The 20,489-nt window shown below is 30.0% G+C and overlaps 1 protein-coding gene across 9 annotated transcripts in view; it reads right to left on the reverse strand.

Moving 5' to 3' along the window:
- The window catches only part of LOC127733673 (5'-AMP-activated protein kinase catalytic subunit alpha-2-like), a 51,794-nt gene extending 31,336 nt beyond the window's left edge, over window positions 1–20,458 (reverse strand). For 4 of the 9 annotated variants that reach the window (XM_052243031.1, XM_052243023.1, XM_052243002.1 and 1 more), the window contains exons 1-12: window positions 20,156–20,458; window positions 18,696–18,837; window positions 12,635–12,728; window positions 10,871–11,015; window positions 9,070–9,157; window positions 8,522–8,591; window positions 7,785–7,833; window positions 6,666–6,771; window positions 6,022–6,127; window positions 4,873–4,987; window positions 3,669–3,730; window positions 1,110–1,154 (exon numbers count right to left, since the gene is read on the reverse strand). In XM_052243031.1, coding sequence (XP_052098991.1) covers window positions 1,110–1,154; window positions 3,669–3,730; window positions 4,873–4,987; window positions 6,022–6,127; window positions 6,666–6,771; window positions 7,785–7,833; window positions 8,522–8,591; window positions 9,070–9,157; window positions 10,871–11,015; window positions 12,635–12,728; window positions 18,696–18,837; window positions 20,156–20,252 — 1,119 coding nt within the window. In that variant the 5' untranslated portion in view covers window positions 20,253–20,458. Of the gene's footprint in view, window positions 1–1,109; window positions 1,155–3,668; window positions 3,731–4,872; window positions 4,988–6,021; window positions 6,128–6,665; window positions 6,772–7,784; window positions 7,834–8,521; window positions 8,592–9,069; window positions 9,158–10,870; window positions 11,016–12,634; window positions 12,729–13,047; window positions 13,142–18,695; window positions 18,838–20,155 lie in introns of all 9 variants that reach the window. The other 5 variants (XM_052243046.1, XM_052243038.1, XM_052243009.1 and 2 more) reach the window with 3 other exon arrangements.
- Between the last annotated feature and the right edge of the window lie 31 nt (window positions 20,459–20,489).

A 20,489-nucleotide genomic window follows, 5' to 3' on the forward strand; every position in this document is an offset into this window, starting at 1 on the left:
CTCTACATCACAGGGGAGACAAAAAGTAACTGAATAAACAACAGTGTCCAAAATGTTCATAAAAATAATAAGAGCATACTAAGAGTTATTGTGAGACACAACATCAAAATCAAAAGGGAGCTAACTTTTCATTAGTTGTGTCATTGTTAAAAAATATCCATGATTCTGTGAAAGGTGTAATCTGAAGATCATCAGATGAATAGGAGCAAACTTTCATTAGTTGTGACATTGTTAAAAAAAATTATGGGATTCTGTGGAAGCAAACTTGTATTATTACCCGACATGAAAAATTGCCAATTGTAGTCCCATAACCCTGGAATAAATAATAGAATAATCAATAAATGTATTTGTATCTATGAAACCTAGTGTTGTATAAAATATCATTAAGGATGTGTAAAAGCATACAGACGGACATAAAATAGTATAACATAATATGTACATCTTTGACAGTCATATGAAAAATTAAGCACTTCAGAACCAGGAAATTCCATAATAGCCATGCACACTTATGTCTTTACTGAGCAGCTGTCAGTAGTAAAATGGTATGTTGCTGTATAGGGTTTCACCATAATATTCTAAAGACTTCCAGACATCAAATGTAGTTTTACATTATATCTTTATATGAACAGGCATAGAATAGAGTCCATGCACCTTTATCAGTTATAGAAATTCACTGTTATTAACTGCATAGAAAATTTTCATTCATTATGAAATCAAACTAAGATTTGGTGCATAATATATATGTAGCAGCAGAATTCAAGATGATGGATTAACGGAGAATATTTTCATACAAAGTTCTATAATTAGAATGCAATACTTTGATGTGTATGTAATGATTTATAAATCAAGCAAGACTTATATAAATTTTGCAGTAAATATAAGAATTCTTTCAAAAACTTTTTAAATTGTTAGCTCTACAAAATATATAAACAATAAAAGCTTTGCAAAATATAAATCTTGCAGCACAGTGTATAATATTACTTCCAAATTCAAATCAAATTTGGGATAATAAAATTACAAACAGATGTCGACAAATCTTTACAATAGTATAGTTAATGACTACAACAATCTAGCTATGATAAGCAATGAAGGAACACAGTAATACTAACTTGATCCTGTGTTGGTGGGGAACCAACCAAGTGTGTATAACGAGACTGGTAAAAATAAAACAAACAACAATTAATAACATTCCTTATATAAATGTTATTCTATTTAAATGTGTAAACATAGCTCGGAAACAACTTATGTACACAAAACAATTCTGATATTTGGTGTATGTGTGTTCTTGGATTGCTGCCTCGATAATGTTAAGCCCAAAGCTCTTCTATTCATAAATCTTTAGGTTTATGCATAAAAGACTAATGCATGCATTTTGATGGAATATCACATAACATAAGTCTTTATGTAAACTAATAAAAATGTTAGATCAAATGTACTGTTTTCTTTTAAGAAAATGTGAACAGTATGTATTATGATAACACAAAGCCACTGCTAGTTATAATGTCCAAAGTAACAACTGCACACCAAGATCAGCTTAGTTTAATGTCTACCAAAATATGGAAAAAAATCTGGACAAGTACAATTTTTATTAAATTTTTGAAGTACAATGGTTTATTTCCTCGAAGTGAGTCAGCAGGAATGATATGAAAGTCCATCTGCAGCTCATCAATATACAGCTTAATGACAGAATGTCAATATCATTTAGTTTAAAGGAAATACCTTTGTTACAATAGATGTTCAGAGCCAGTGACACAATTTATCATGATCATGATCAGACATTAAAATTAACAAATTTCGATATGAATTTACCAAAAACTCTTGATAACAATAATTAATTATGACAATAATATAACTGCTTATATCAGGTCAATAAATCTGTGTAATCTTCATCATTAGAACTTTAAGGCATCATGGTCACATTCGTGTCTTAACCAAGAATTATTAACCCTCAGTAATCACCCCTGGGTATTAACATAAAGAAAAGCTTTTCTGGACTGTATTTTGTTAGCACTTTAAAGCTACATCTGAACAAAAACAGGTATTGTTTTGTAAATAAAGTTTATTACTGTCTTAAACCTCTGCCAGATATTACTTATTTTCCCCCGAGTCTTTTTATATTGAGGGTGAAATTTGCAAAAAAATGTCATTAATTGTAAGGTAGATCTATTTCAAAATTAAATGACAGTGCAATAAAAAATGGTGCTACCTGTCTTTGAAACTATGGCAATTCTAATGTACAAAAATTAATTGTTTGGTTAAATGAAACATCACAAAAGTCACAAACGAAAACGTAAACAGTAAAATATTTGAAATAACTTCAATGAATTGATACTTTACATTATTTTTCTGAAAAATAGTGTTTTTACAAATTAACAGAGGAAGGGTAAATACCCTTATTAGGGATGCTCTATACAAGAATCTTTCCAAAATGTATAGCCAATCATATTAACACTTAAAATTGGTTGAATGTTCTGATTTTATTCTAGTATATCATCTGCCAAAAAAAAAAAGGAAAATACTCAGCAATTTTCACTCAAACAAAAAATGTTATTGGAGTGCAGGTTAAATCAATTTGTATTTCACATGTGAAGTATCACTTGCAAAGTTATAAAAAAAACAAGAAACTAAAACTTTAAAACGTGATTCCTTCAAAATAACAGACTTAAAAGAATTTGGAGGCACTTTTAGACAAAAACATCTTTTTTTTTTTATTATTAAAATAGAAAACTACATTAAAATTTGAGATACATGTATTCATTGTTTAATAAATGAGTTGCACAACTGACAAAGTAGTTACACAAAATTGTGAAAATACCATATAAACTTCTGCAAGGAAATGCAACTCATTTAGAAATAAACAATGAAAATTGTATTCTATAATACTCAGACTTGTTAACAAAAGTGCCTTCAAAATTTCATTGAAACTTATCAATACTTAACTTTGAGTAGCGCCAACACTACAGTAATTTATATTTTACTTTTGTTTTGGAAATGTTGTTTCAAGAAAAGTAAAAGAAGATTATTATGTCAAAGGACAAATTTCAAATTACTATTTACTTATTTAGACATTGTTTTAATTATAATTCTAAATGATCTAACATTTTGGTTGTCCTGAGCATGCATGAAATATTTGCCACTGGACATTAAGCAACCAACAATCTATCAATCTCATATATTGAAACTTATTTAACTAATGTGAATAGGAGAAAGAATTTTTCTATATCACTTATATTTCTTTAATGAGATGTTTAAATGCTTCTGAAATCTTTATATGAATATAATAGAAGATATAGAGTTTTAAGAAAACTAATTTCCCATCATATAAGAAGAAAAGCATTCTCTAATCGTGTGCAAGTCTTCCAAGGGAGACATGTGTAGCTTGCCATCTCCAAATTATATTTAATAGCGGAAATAATGGTCCATAATTTTGGTATGAGAAAACCAATATCCTTTAGAAAATTCTGTAAGTTTGGTGAAATCTGTCTAGCCATTTTCAAGGAGCTTAAAAAATATTGTGTGCAATGACAATTTATCGTATTCAAATTGTTGAATGACATTTGCCATTCTACTGTTTCTGTAGTAGTTACTGTTCCTAGAAAGCAATACATATGCATTACTTTTCTGAAATGTTTGATGTGTATAATTTTGTTTTTATAACCTGAACATACCAGCAATGAATCTGTTGGTGGACTGGCTGCCAGATAAAAATCATTGACATCTATATCCATTGCTGAAAATGAAATAAACCTTTAATCAACTTTTGTTTGTTGGGTTACAAATTTCACAGCTTTTTTTATATGATTTAAACATTCAATGCAAAATAAGAGAATTAGATCAATGTTAATAAAGCACTATAAACATGCATTTTTTTTTTAGCTAAATTATCTTTTCTCAAGATTGTCCCAAACAATTTGTTTTAAATTGTTATTGCTACAAACCTTTGTGTTTATATGATATTAAATCTATATGGGGCATTTGACTTCACAATTGGAAAATTGAAATCATCTCTTCCATCAATCTGTGGTGTCCCTAATTTCAAATTCAATTGGATAGATCAGATCTACATAGTGAAACATGAATTTAAAGGATAATGTTTCTTTTGCTTCTTCTTGAGAAGCCTATCATCACTTGTGAAGTGAAGTGAATAAAGAAACAAGTTGGTGAAAAGATGAGCACAGTTGGTCCACCCACATTACAAATATGTTGTGAATAAAAATTAAATCAAGCATCTTGATGATGTCAGTTTCAGAGAACCTTTTCTTTTAATCAAATTATTTTGTAATATGATTTGTTCCTATCTAAAACAAAATATTTGACTCTATGTTGGATTTTTTTTTTTGAAATATGTTAAGACTTATTCCAGAAAAAAAGTCTTTAAGTTTAGAATTGTTACCTGTGTTAAGGGTTAGGAAGATATTTTTATACTATAGTATGAGATATGAGCCCTAGTGGTCATGGCTTGGCATTTTGTGCTTTCTTTGTTTAAACCAAAACTTTTAACTAGGTGTGACTAAGTTAAAACTATTGATTTGGGCCTTGCATATAATTTACAATTTTCCTAAAAATGTTGTTGATATTTTATCATCGACTTCTTGTAGTGACTTTGTGTGGTGTGTGTTACTTATAAGTATCTTGACGTCTTTTATAATATAGTACAAGATGATTGACTTAGTTCTAGTAGAGACTTTGTGGGGTGTGTTACTTACAAGTATCTTGACGTCTTTTATTATATAGTATGTTATGATTGACTTAGTTCTAGTAGAGACTTTGTGTGGTGTGTGTTACTTACAAGTATCCTGACGTCTTTTATTATCTAGTATGAGATGATTGACTTAGTTCTAGTAGAGACTTTGTGTGGTGTGTGTTACTTACAAGTATCTTGACGTCTTTTATTATCTAGTATGAGATGGTATGCAATACTAAGTTGATCATATGGATCACCATTCAACAAGGCTCTCTCTACTTCTTCTTCACTTACATCATATTTCTGAAGAAAAAAACAAAAACATTTCAATAGGAATGACAGTACTGAATCATATATGCTGATGTGTGTTCCCTGTAGGTCAATGTTAAATTTTAAATTCATCTGCTCAATTTGAACCGTAGTTATTCATTTATAAAACATGAGTTCAGCCTACCAACTTTCATGGACATGTTACTATGAAAGATATGCATTATTTACATGTTACTTTAATTATTCTTCCCTTAGTTTATTTATTTTGTATTTACATTGTATCATAGATCAAATTTATTTGTTCAGTGTATGTTCACTGGTGTTAATATGTCTTTTGATTGATTTAAGCCATTTCAATTGATATTTTATAGTGTGTCTTTCTATGTTGTGATGTTATACTATTGTTTCAGATAAGGGTGAAGGTTTGGTACCATTAAAACGTTTAAACCCGCTGCAATTGTTTGCACCTGTCCTAAGTCAGGAATCTGATGTTCAGTAGTTGTTGTTTGTTGATGTGGTTCATAAGTGTTTCTCGTTTCTCGTTTTTTATATAGATTTGACCGTTGGTTTCCCCGTTTGAATGGTTTTACACTAGTAATTTTTGGGGCCCTTCATAGCTTGCTGTTCGGTGTGAGCCAAGGCTCCGTGTTGAAGACCATACTTTGACCTATAATGGTTTACTTTTATAAATTTTGACTTGGATGGAGAGTTGTCTCATTGGCACTCATACCAAATCTTCTTATATCTATTAACAAATATATTTACCAAGATATTTTTTCCATCATATCCAAATAACAAAAATCTCCAAAATAGCAAGTTATTTTTTTTTAATTTACCTCAGGCTAGCTAACATTTCCCAAAAGCGTATTAAAGAAAAAAAATAATTGCACTGAGCCATTTTTCACTAATAAAAAGCTTTACTTACTATGTACTATCAGTTGTGAAGTGCTTTATATTTCCCTTACTGTATTAAATTTGTTAAATATGCATAAGATGATGTATTTCATAATAAAAGCCGATTCTTTGGCAAATACAATGGTGAATAATGAAATTGTCATAATACTCACCACACACACTTCATATATAACTTCCATATCTACAATGGATGCATCTTGTTCATGTGGTGATGGGAATAAATAATCTTGTAGGTCTTTCTTAAACCAATCATGCTCTCTGAAATAAAATCAAATTTATTTTAATTGAGTTTAGTTTAAACATATCTTATTGTTTAAAAAGGACAAACAGATTAGACAAGTTTTCAACTTAGTAATGTCTTCTCCAAAATTTAAATTGAATGAAAAAGTCCCCAGACTTAAATGTTCTATGAAAGTTATACAAAGCTATTTTTTGGGACTTTTAGCATAGGCAATTGTGATTTGTTCTAACACTTTATATCACTAGACAAGAATAAAACGTAATGAGTGTTCTTAGGTATTTTGGTAATGCGGTATAACATGTAAAGTTACAGACCATTTCTTATGAGGTATTTTTAATAACAGTATTTGCACTGAAATAATAGGTAATTTAAGACTTCAGTTTTGCCATTAAAGGTAATCTCCACTGCAGTTTCATTACTTTTAAATGTTTGTAATGTATGGAAATTATTACATGGATACATAAAAAAAATTCTGTGTCGATGAAAACTAAGATTCCTCAGTAGAAAAGGTATGAACTGACTGATGCAAAAACTGTAATCTGAAAATGTACGTACCTGATTTGTGCTGTTGTAGCTCTTTTGAGTGGATCTACTTGTAACATAATACACAGAAGTCCAACTACTTCTTTGTTAAGATAGTCAGGGACAGCAAATATACCAGCTGTAAAATAAATCATCAATAGTCATTTCATCAACCCATGTTAATCTCTCCTATGAGTTATATCATATAATGCACAAAAGTTAATCAATTTTATGAATATAATATGGTAGTATGGCTAATCCTGATTGGTAGATGTGTGCAGCCGTTATTTGTTATTACTAGACACTTTGTTCACTCTGCATTATACCACAGGTCAAATAATTTATTTTCCTTACCCTTTAAGGAACTGAGAAGGCTTTTCTACGCTGTGATGACACACATATTTTTAAGAGCAGAATTGATAGACAAGGGAGATAGTACAAATTGCATTAAGAAAAGCAACAGGAACCTATATTTTTTGGACAATAAACACTGTCCTTATAATTTTTCTTTAAATCCAGCAAGATTTGTTCCAAAAATCATCTTTCTAAAGTCTGTTTCTTGAAAAAGGCTACTATTGTCTCCTATGGGGAAATTAATTGTTTTATGCAGTCTATACCTCAATTCCTATAACATGTATATACATTTTCAAGTATTCATGAAAAACAAATACACATATATCTGTTTTTAATTAAAACAGTTCCATGACAGAATATCTTAAATCCTCCATCCCTGTACAAATTTATACAGTGTACCATTTTACACAAAACTTTCACAATTAAAAAAATTAAAAAATAATTTCGCATAAAAATTAAAAGGGCGTGATACTGAACACCAATTAAATACTATTACTTTTTATATTTTCATTTGAAATAAACATTATTCCTCTTTATTTTTTTCATTTGAGATAAACACAACTTTTCAATTAAACAAATTTTAAATCTCTACCAAAATTTAATTTCACACAAATATGCAGTAGCCAAAACTGATAATGTTGTCTGCTTTAAAAGTTTCAGTCTCTGTTAATAAGAGTCATTAATTTCACAAGCTACAACTTTTCTTCCTAGTAAAACATTCTGTTGAATTATATGAAGTTACCTCCCTTATGCTTTATTTATCTCCTTAACCAATATACAAATAAATAATCCACTTACATTTGATTTTTCTAAACAATGTTGGAACATGTTCATCATCAAACGGCAACTAGAAATAGAATCATATATTAATAATTGTTCTGGAGAAAATTCAAACACATAAGATTGATCTATGTCTTCTTTAAACATGTAAACAATGAATGCAAATTTTAAAGCAAAACCTGTTTCTCAGATGCTTTTCTTGTATGTTAATCTGATTGTTTATCTATGTAAAGCATCTTAAGTAATTCAAGTTTGTTGTTGGTTTTAAAGAATTAAATATTTCTTTTTAATTGGTTATTTTGCTTTCAAACTTCAATCAAAGTGCTTGTAAGCACAGAAGGGTAAAGATTGCTTTAATTTATCAGTGGGAAGTAATATTAAACAGCGCATTGTATAAAGCATTGGTTGTAGTTGATTCAACTACAATTATGGACAACGGATAACTCCAATTTAAAGATTACTTTAACACTGACATCATTGATATTTTTAGAACATATATTAGATTCCTGCACCTTGCAAAAGTTATGTTATTGTCTTGACCAGTATAACATCATTTTGTAACTTGAATATCGCAGCATATATTTCATTGATAAATTTCTAATGTTCATGGATAGGATGTACAGAATGTTATGATCAATGTACTATATTTTGTGTATGTCAAAAGTAGTGATAAACCTTGGAAGATTTAGATATCAAGTCAGTACCATAGTGTTTTGATTGCATTTCATGCAATCTTTACCCAAAAATGAACTTACTGTTCCACACAATAAAGCATACAAGATGACACCACAACTCCAAATATCTACTTCAGGACCTGCATACAATCTGAAACAAATTATAAATACTGAAAAGTTGTAAACATATGAGGACAACCAGTTTGTATTGTGGGATTATTAATCATGTTTATCTATTACTACATGCTGTATTTAAATATTGAATACTATTGTAGTGTTGGGGTGTAAAAACATTTACCAAAACATATTTTGAATGATACACTTTCTACTAAAAATGTGTGCATAGTGAACTATATTCACAACCCTACAACACTACAAAAAAGAAGCATTCATATCTTCATATAATTTATATTTTAATGCTTAAAACTGAAAAAAACAAGTTTAAACTTATCATTTTTTTATCTTTATTTTAAATGTTCCTATGCATGGTTATAAGTTGCCATGGAGAGTATGTGCTGTCATGGATATTACCTTTTTATTGGAAAATAAATATCAGCAATGACAACTTAGTAAATAATTATACTGCCTTTTGTCTATTTGTACATACAACATAGATATATATATCTTACTTTCCTGATATGACTTCTGGAGCAGCATAATTAGGTGAACCACAACTTGTTCGTAAAAATTCTCCATCCTGCATCATATTTGACAAACCTGTAAAAAATGTTTTACTTCTATATAAGAGGAACAGAATATATGGTGTATTGATACATGACATAAAATCTCTAATAATAGATAAAAAATATTGTTGTTTAAGGTAGATAACTAACTGGAAGTGTTTAACGACCTTGACTGGATGTACATCCCTCGCACGGTCGGCTCAGTGCCCGAAGGCGTTTGGTGAGCATAAAAATATTTTCTGCAGTGGGTCAGGAACAGGTGGAAGACGCCATTTTGATAGGTCGCCATCTTGGTTTTGCTGAGTTGTTTTTGGTTTGTTTACTATTTTGTTGTTTTTTTACAGTCGAAACTCCACAACGGCTGTTTTCAGGGCCAGGTTGATCAGCTGGGCAGCCCACTAACCATGACGATGTGTTGTTGGTAGATGAATCATTGACTCTGTAGTAGATGACTGCAACCTGCACGAAGCTTAATACACATAGCCCTCGGACGTCTGGGCAGCATGTGACACTCACCCATCCACAATGGGTTTCAGAGTGTCGCTAACGCGGGTCTACTTGTAAGGTAACATCATAAGCTAGTTTGTCGTTGAACCATCTGGGCAGCGTAACATGTTGTAGCCAACGGGTAATCAGGAGCTGATCCAGCACGTCCTTTCAGCTGTAGTGACTGAGACGTGACTGTTAAGGTAGATCGGGTGTCTTCCTTCATCTTGGATTTTGAAAGAACAGATAACAATCGGTCTAGATCTTTAATGCAATTTGCAAATTTCGAGAGTAGTATGTACATGATGTAAATCATGTGTAAGACTTTTCATGTTGATATAGAAAATTATGTGTTTTATCATATTTACGGCTGTATTATACAAAAATCAAATTATTTTTATTTTATTGATTTTTTTTTTAAATTTTGCCATATAAGGGTAGATAACTCAGATATAAGGGGAGATAACTCGATTAAGTAACTTTTATAATAGAATGTGTTGTGAATTTACCAATTTTATTATGTAGCAAGAAAACGAGTCTTGCGACCCCATTATTTCTCTTTCTTGTCTGAAAGCATATTATTAGAGCTATATTCTCATATTTTATCTTAAAAGTCTATGGTGTAGTTTTCTTTTTTCACCCAAATTTTGGTTTTCCATGCATAATCTATACAAACTCTGACAATTTTTCTCAACCGTAGCGTGAAAAAAAGCAGGGTGACCCTTACTTTTTATTACATTTTTTATAAAAAGCATGATATAAACTACATTTTGACAAATTATCAAAAAATTCTATGGATTTAAATTAAGACCCCCCATCTACCTTAATCTTGTTTTACTTGTTTCTCAACTTATGTATTATACTGTTCATATAAAACTGTAATAAATAATCATTTCTGATGTATATTTCAAGATAAGTGTATGAAATAAGCACATCTAATGAGTCAAGACATTTCTGATGTATATTTCAAGATAAGTGTATGAAATAAGCACATCTAATGAGTTAAGACATTCCAACTGATTTTTACGGTTTGTTCTTATGTTGTGCTGTACATGTAACACCACTGTTCCAGGTTATATGTGCCTGTCCAAAGTCAGGAGCTGTTATTCAGTGGTTATCGTTAGTTGCTGTCTGTCAAGTTTGTTTTTTCATTTGATGGTTTGTCATAAATCAAGATTTGCAGCTATGACATGCATGCAACTTCTCAACAAATTCATATAAACTTAAGTACAAGAATAAAGTCTTAAGTACTTCTCCTTACCAAAATCAGCAATCTTGACATTAAGTTTATCATCCAGTAATAAGTTTTCTGGTTTCAGATCTCTATGTACAACCATGTGTCTGTGACAGTATTCTACTCCTGATATTATCTGCTGGAAAAATCTTCTGGCCTCTGGTTCTTTTAACTAAATTAAGTAAAATTGCAGGCATCCTGAATTAAGCAAATCAAAAACACATGAGATACATTTTTTTTTAATTCTTTTGTTGTCTATTGTAAATGACTGTGGAGTTAACACAAAGACAGTTATAGGTGAGAATGACAGATATACTGTCAACAGCAACTATGAATTCATTATTATACATTAATACTAAATTTCCAGGATTTCCTGGGTTATAAAGGTGAACCACAAACTTAAGTGTTCATCAAAATACAGATTCCATATTGTACACAGCTTGTACGGTTTGTATTCAGAGTTTGTTAAAATCACAAAATCAAGCATTCAGGATTAACAATTTTTCCTTCATCTACAAAATGAAACTACAGTATCAATAAATTCAATCCTTCTTCAGAACATTTACAAACTTTTTCATATGATAATCTAAAACAATCACTTTGTGTTCTTCTCACATAAACTGCTTTGGGTGTGTCTCATACCACATAATGTATTTTCAGTAGCAGACTACTAACAGTACTTATTAACTTATTATAACTCAATAAAATCTTTTTTCTTTAATCAGTAAAAAGAATGTCACACATACTTTAACCTTTGACCTACTTCCAACTCCTACTAGTAAACTTATCATATACCTTAAAGTATCAAATACAGACTTAGGTGATAAGCTGCTGCCTTATTATAATATGAAGTAAAGACAAACAGGAAGTATCACCATTGCTATTCATTTAAGGTTCATTAGATTTACATATTGACAGAGAACCAGTTTTTCAAATCAAGATTTTGAAATCCACGAGACAGCTACATGTACCTTAAAAATCAAACTAAAAATACATGAAATCCTCCAAGACAGCTACATGTACCTTAAATATCAACCTAAAATTACATGAAATCCTCCGAGACAGCTACATGTACCTTAAATATCAACCTAAAATTACATGAAACCCTCCGAGACAGCTACATGTACCTTAAATATCAAACTCAAAATACATATGAATTCCAAATATATGCTTATATTATTATTTGTATACATTTGTATTTAAAAAGCTTCATGCAAAGAGTTATAATACATTTCCACATGCATCCATGTAATAAACATGATTAAAATTGAACCATTATCATGATTATGTTTAATTGTTCTTAATTCTCATCCAAATATGAGTGCAGATTACAGGTACTAATAATTACTTATAATTTGACCGAATAAATCGGTTTTAATAATGTGCCATCTGAGATTACAGATAAAGTAATCAAACAATCCCCACTACTGTTCAAATAGTGTAGTTATTTTATTAGAGTGACACACAAGTTAAGTAAAGCAATCACCAATCAATGAATCTATCACAAGACCTTCATCAGTCTATCACTCAAATGTTATAATCCACAAAACACCACTAACCTACATACATTTTGCACACAACACACCAAAATTATGGAAATTTTCTACTTTAAAATAATTGAAACAGCAGCATCTACATGTACATTTGTATTTTGAAATTTCTACATACTGCTGTCAAAATGTGTATTTTTTCATTAAAGGATCAAAAATTGTGAATACGAATAATTTATTCATAACAAGCCTATATGGTGCAATAAAGAAAAGGGAGATAATCCTTAATATTTATACTTACTTTTCCATGTTTGACAATGTAATCAAACAATTCACCTCCTCCCACATATTCCATCACCATGAATATGTCCGTAGGAGTACTTATCACCTGGTACCTGTTAGAAACAGGTTAAATTAGCAAAAAATGCAGTGCTATTATATTATATCTAAAGGATTTGTCTCAAAATGCTTTTTTAGACTTTCTGAACTGACTACATGTGTTTGGTTTGTAATACATTGTTTACATTGATTATGACCAAAAGTTATACTCACTAATGAGCCATGTATCTGAATCATAATTCAAATAATAATCATTTTAATTTTTAAGTCTGCTTCAAATTTTCCAACATTGTTCAAACTTATTTCCATATTTGCTTCCGAAAGTTGAAAGAAAAACATTTTGAGACAGTCTCATATCTAGTGCTTTAGACTTACTTTGCCTTTCTTGACAATATAATCAAAGAGTTCACCGCCAGCCACATACTCCATAACCATAAATATATCTGTTGGGGTACTCATCACCTGATACCTGAGGTTTTATTACGCAAGAAAAATTACCATCAAAATAAATACAACCAAAATTTGAGTCAAATTACTTTGGTTTTCCAAATTTACAAGGAATGTTTGAATAATGAATTCTAACTACAGGTTCCAAAAAAAAATACTTTCCAGAATAAAGGTTAATGAATGTACAAAAGCTGAAAGGCTTGAAAATAAACAGGGTTTTAAGTATATTTGAAAAAAAGTACACAAATATATTAAAAAGATTTCTATTATATCTATAATTTACTTCAATTTAATTGAATAATATAAAACTTTAATGAATTACATAAATTTCTAATTATTCTTTCTGTAAATTAAAGTCCATGATCTTATAAAATACAAAATAAAAATTAGAAAAAAACAACATTACAGGTGATTCCATCGAAGTCAGATTGTCTCAATGTCAAAGGCATCTAGGTAAATTAATATTGAATAGGACAACCAAATACAACTGATATATCATTATTAAATGGTCCCACTTTGAAAATTTTCCTCTGTTTTTGTTTCCAAATGGGTGAATGATATCACAAGATATTTTGTCAGCAATGACTGACATTGACCATTATACATGTTATATGTAAACTTTCAATGGTTGTTGCTATTAAGAAAATAAAAGAAATTCAACAGAGAGATCACAAATATATCTTTAAATAGTTATATGAAGGCCATTGAAGGGCATCCCAAAATAAGAGCATCCCTTGGCAACTGGAATATATCCCACATACCTTAACAGACTGTTTTTTTTTCCACAGAATGTTAACATTTTACCATGATCTTTATATATGAACTAGATATTCATAAAGATTCAACATATTCTACACGTACTTGGGATAACCATTGCAAAGCAATTTCCGATATAATTAATATTTCCAAGTGGCATAACTCTTTTAAAAATATTTGATCACCACTGAGTTTCGAGTTTATTCACGACATTGCTGATATAAACCTTCAATAAAAATCTGGAAAAAATTGTACATGTGAGAGCACTTACAATGCAATTTTCCATAAAATTAATACTTCCAAGAGGCATAACTCTTTTAAAAATAATTGATCGGCATTGATTTTCAAATTTCTTCAAGACATTGCAGATATAAACCTATGATATAAGTTTCATAAAAATCTGGCAAGAATTGTACACATGTGAGCACTAATAATGCAATTTTCCATATAATTAATATTTCCAAGGGACATAACTCTTTTAAAAATTGTTGATTGGTACTGATTTTCGAATTTATTCAAGACAATGCTGATATAAACCTTTGATATAAGTTTTATAAAAATCTGTAAAGAATTGTACACGTTTAAGCACCAAAAAGACTGGACGGACACCCAGTATTTCTATGTCCCCCACAACGTGTCACGTGGGGACAATAAAGATGGGATTAAAATATTTGTGTATTGAAGATATGTTTTTATATAATAGGCAAATATGAATCAAACCCAAAAAGATATACCTTTCAACTTTAAAATCTTTTTAAATAATACTACCAGATGACCTTGACACTTGAGCTTTGACTGATACCAAATAAGGTTGAAAAACACAGTGCCAAGTTTGGTGAAGATAGGAAAAGGTAGGCTCTACACTATTCACAACCATTTCAATAAAGTCAATAAGAGATTACATTATTTTGATTTTTCTTGTATTTTGAATATAGATGATTTTATTGTCAAGATATCAAAGGTGTAATACCAACAAATTATAGTATGTCAAATCTGTTTTAAGATGTATTAAATGAAATTATGAAAAGAAAAGTGTTTTTTTCTGGAAAATTTTCTAATGCAATTAAACTGAAAATGCAGAAAGTGCTCAAAATAATGAAAACTAAATGGCTGACAGGAACAATGATCATACTTAAACTAATAAACTTTTTTTTTGTAACATATTTTTAAATGCAAAAAATGTACTGAAATTCAGCAATATAAAATGAATCAATAAAGCAAATAAAATGTACCTTCTCTAATTAAAAAACAGGGCAGTTAATTTAGTTTAACAGGGAATAAATTGGATCTATAGAGACTAACAATAAAAAGTAAAGGAAAACATTGGTGACATCAACAATCATTTAACAGAATGTTAGTTCAAACAACTTTTTGTCTATATCTAAGGTTAAGTAACACTATCAAGAATCCATACCAACTTCAATGTTCTAAAATCTGATTACAGATAAAAAAAATCACTCCCATCAACTTTGTTCAGCTTTTACTATCATCTATTGCAATTTTTGGTAAAATAAACTCCCCATACTATGTTTCAAATGTGTTATCAAAATATAATATTGTCATCATATTTCATTAGAAGCTGATTTTGTAATTGATGGATCCAAAATTTCCACATGCTCAAATCTTGCAACAAAATGCAAAGCTATACCCTTTAGTATGGCATGGACATTGTTGTGTACACTTTAGTAACATATATTGTATTCATTATTTTAATCTTTTTCTGCCACTAACAAAAATCTTTTTATGAACACCATAAAACACACACACTCATGTTAATGAAATTGATATATCTTTGAAAAAGCATGAAAATTTTACATTTTTTTCAAACAGACGACAGATTTAAAATATCGGTCAGAGTGGATTCTATTAAGTGAGAAGATTTTTATAAAATAAGAAAAAAAGAAAGATTGATCATGATAACTAAATTATGTATCACATAAAACAAAATTTATTACATTAGTTGCAATTGCAAAGAAATATTATCATTTTAGCCAAATAAAAACTAATTCTTCACATGTGAATAAATCCTATATTTTCACTTATCTGGCTTCACACATATATATTTTCCGGACCATATGAGTATTTGGACCACAGGTGTATGGTCATGACCATATATGTATATCAGTATGGTCGGACTATATGAGTATATACTTGTTTGGTAATCAACGGGCCGACCATAAAAATATTTGGACAGTATAGGTATTCTTCAAATATGCATAAGATAAGAAATGTTAACCAATGACGTATGCTCATTTAATACTTTGTGTGCTTTTTGTTCAACAAGTATGTTCAGGAAACAAAACATAATTCAAACGACATAAGATGCAACGACAGCAAGTAAGAAACATAACAAACATGTATGTTTCGGACACAGATGATTTCTCAAAATACTTCACTGCAATTGCGTATATTCAAATAAAAAATAAGTTAAGATAATATGTGTAAGAATAATAATTTCTTTCGCTGCAACACACAACTTTGTTTACGAAATCAAAAACGACACAAGTTTATACTGACATACTTTTTTTTTTATCTTGGATGTTTTGTCTAATTTGGGCATGTTGGGTGAACATGTTTTCTGTCCTTCACAGTACACTAATGTCAATTAAAATCGTTTTTATCTTGTTGACCTTTTCATCCGTTATTAAAACAGTTGGCTTCTTGGTTGATTGTTAATTTATATGTTTTGATTCTACAGGACAAATCAATAATGACCATGTACAAATGTGTTCACTGTAATTCTAACTTGAGAATTTAATTAACTGGGTTTTTCACCATCGTTTTTTTTGTTATTAAATATGTACATGTAACCCTGATTACCATATGATAAGATAACTTCAAATTTTTTATGACATCTAGAAGGGTTATCCTTGTGAAATTAATAGAAGAATAGATACATATGTATTATAGCCTATGATAGAAGTAAAGGCAAACCGTTTCAATGTTCATTCTGTTAATTAATTACCCACTCTACCCATATGGTCTGGAACATATATATATATATATTTACAACATTAGGTTTTGACACAATATTGTTATTGATGTTGCATCAAAACAAAATTCGTAAGGGTTCCGCGGAACCCAGTGTCTCGCCTACTTTTTGCTGTTAATCACAGGCTCAGCAAAAATGAGGAAAAAAATTAATAAAAATATTCCTCTCTATACTATCTTTTGATTGTAAGTAGCTTCTGTCCAAGTTTGGTAAAAATCCAGGATAGTTTATGAATCTAATAAATGTTTTAAAAACTTAAACTGCAGACTGTATGTAATGTTAACTGGAAGAAAAACTAAGTCCATTTATAAGTAAAATACGGAAAAAATGGAACAAAATTTCCTTCTAGATACTAGCTTTTAATCATAAACAAGCTTCTGTCTAAGTTTGGTACAAATCCAGGATAGTTTAAGAAAGTTGTTAAAATTTTAAAAACTTTAACCACAGAGTGAATGTAATGTTAACTGGCAGAAAAACTAAGTCCATTTATAAGTAAAATACGGAAAAAATGAAATTTTTTTTTTACAAAATTTACTTCTGGATACTAGCTTTTAATCATAAACAAGCTTCTGTCCAAGTTTGGTACAAATCCAGGATAGTTTAAGAAAGTTGTTAAAATTTTAAAAACTTTAACCATAGAGTGAATGTAATGTTAACTGGCAGAAAAACTAAGTCCATTTATAAGTAAAATACGGAAAAAATGGAATTTTTTTTTTACAAAATTTACTTCTGGATACTATCTTATGATCATAAACAAGCTTCTTTCCAAGTTTGGTACAAATCCAGGATAGTTTAAGAAGGTTGTTAAAATTTTAAAAACTTTAACCACAGAGTGAATGTAATGTTAACTGGCAGAAAAACTAAGTCCATTTATAAGTAAAATACGGAAAAAATGAAATTTTTTTTTTACAAAATTTACTTCTGGATACTAGCTTTTAATCATAAACAAGCTTCTGTCCAAGTTTGGTACAAATCCAGGATAGTTTAAGAAAGTTGTTAAAATTTTAAAAACTTTAACCACAGAGTGAATGTAATGTTAACTGGCAGAAAAACTAAGTCCATTTATAAGTAAAATACGGAAAAAATGAAATTTTTTTTTTACAAAATTTACTTCTGGATACTAGCTTTTAATCATAAACAAGCTTCTGTCTAAGTTTGGTACAAATCAAGGATAGTTTAAGAAAGTTGTTAAAATTTTAAAAACTTTAACCACAGAGTGAATGTAATGTTAACTGGCAGAAAAACTAAGTCCATTTATAAGTAAAATACGGAAAAAATGGAATTTTTTTTTTACAAAATTTACTTCTGGATACTATCTTATGATCATAAACAAGCTTCTGTCCAAGTTTGGTAGCAATCCAGGATAGTTTAAGAAAGTTATTAAAATTTCAAAAACTTTAACCACAGAGTGAATATTTGTGGACGCCGCCGACGACAACGACGACGCTGACGGAATGTAGGATCGCTATGTCTCGCTTTTTCGACAAAAGTCGAAGGCTCGACAAAAATGAGAAAGCATAGAAAAAGCTTCAAGAGTTCATTGATTTTACTACTAAATTTACATTGAAAGTCAATGTAATAAAAGTATAAATAAACCAAGAATTCAAATTTTATCAACAAATATTCAACTCTTTTACCAAACAACACTAATAATTCACTCATGTGCTATACACTTTTGTGAATTAATGTTTTGTTCTGATTCTTGTCTAATACATACTTGTACTTTGGCATTCAAATTCTTAGATTATATATATTCTGTACATGTAATTACTTTAGGACATGCATGTAACTGTTAATTTCAGGATATCATACAAGGTTGGAGACTTACAGTTTGATGATGTGTGGATGTCTAAACAGCTTGAGGTTTTGTATTTCTCTTTTGATCTTAGACACAACATCTAAACTTTTTATTTTGTTTCTATTTAAAATCTTCACAGCCACCTTATGACTAGTGATATAATGTGTTGCAACTGAAACGAAAATAAAACATTTTATTAAGTGTGATACATAAAATGCTAAAACAGAAACAAACTACGTGTAATTCTGTCACAGTGTTCACACAGAAAACCTCAATGGACCATATTAGGATCATACAATGGCAGTGCCCTAACTAGAACTAATCCATTAGCCATGAACTCAAAATCAGACTGAATCACCATTATCTAGATGCATCCACTGTATTACCACACACTTTTACATGTAGTAATTCAAGGCGGGTATGATGAGCCACTGGCATTCTTGTTGAATGGGCTCAATGGAATATTTTGAGTCAATTTTAAATTTGAACCAGATGCCATAAAAATTCTGTGGACCTGTATGCTTTAATGGTGTCATAAACAGGTCAGGAATAACCACCAATTGGTGAATTATACCTCAATTGATGTATAATCCACCAATTGACATATAATGGTTAAGACCAATTGACAGGATTGACGTATAATTCTTTGTTTTTCAAAGCAAATTATTCAACCAAAATGGAGCATTGTTTTCTTAAAACCATATTATTGTATGAAAACATGTCAAACATTCCTAGTTTAGTATAGTGACATAACATATTGCATTTAATCAATAACTGTATTTGCAGATTCTTCTATTGTTATCTTGTCAATTCTTGATTGGCAAATTTACCACTAATAACTTGTCAACGGACATCAATACTGTCTGCAGTCATGTGATTATGAGTACAACTCCACAGGTGAATGGAGCTCTTTGTTAATACATGTACTTGACTTTCATTATTAAAAGTCAATCATGGTCAATAGTACAGATGTTTCAACAAAAGAATTGTTGTACACATGAATTCTTAAGAGATGCAGCAGGCTTTGACAAAACTGAAACTTTCGAAGGACTCAATAATGGTCATAAAATAGGTTGTAAGTTGCAAAATGATGCTCCTATCTCACACTAGCATTTTATAACAAAAAACTTGCATTATACGTCAATTGGTATTTACCAATATATGTCAATTGGTGGATTATAATATACGCCAATTGAGGTATAATCCACCAATTGGTGGTTATTCCTGACCTGATAAATCAATCTCATCGTAAAAAATAATCAACATCACATACTAGGCAATATTCCTTCCGTGACTGTATATCACAAAAAAAATATATAAAATCAATGAATTTGAGTGCTCAAATAGCACATTTGCAGCATACATTTTATATGTAAATAAGAATTCAGTGTACAAAATAATGGTACAATGACCTTCACCTTAAGTATGTCATATAATTTCTGAATGTTTCTATCTTTTAACGCAATGTCTGTAATAAACAAAAGACATACTTTTGACCTTTCCAAATGTTCCAGTTCCTAGTGTTTCACCAAGAATGTAATGGCCAATCTTTACTTGACCAGCCGTGGATGGACTTTTCTCCGCCATTGCAATTTTCTGGTGAAGCTGTTTCCTCAGTGGGATGAGCTGTTAATAAGATACAGATAATGCTATACAAGTGCTAGAAAAAGTCGTTTTTGTATTTGTTCAAAAGAACAACAAATAACATTTCATAATTAGCTCGATATAAGTCCTATCAGTCTTTCAGTTGGGCCCTTTCAGTTTGTCAACAATTTGTCACGTGACTTGTCAAACTTTCGGAAGTGTCTGTTTTTTTCTATAAAG

Source organism: Mytilus californianus, unplaced genomic scaffold (assembly GCF_021869535.1).
Source record: "Mytilus californianus isolate M0D057914Y unplaced genomic scaffold, xbMytCali1.0.p SCAF_1, whole genome shotgun sequence".
NCBI lineage: Eukaryota > Metazoa > Mollusca > Bivalvia > Mytilida > Mytilidae > Mytilus > Mytilus californianus.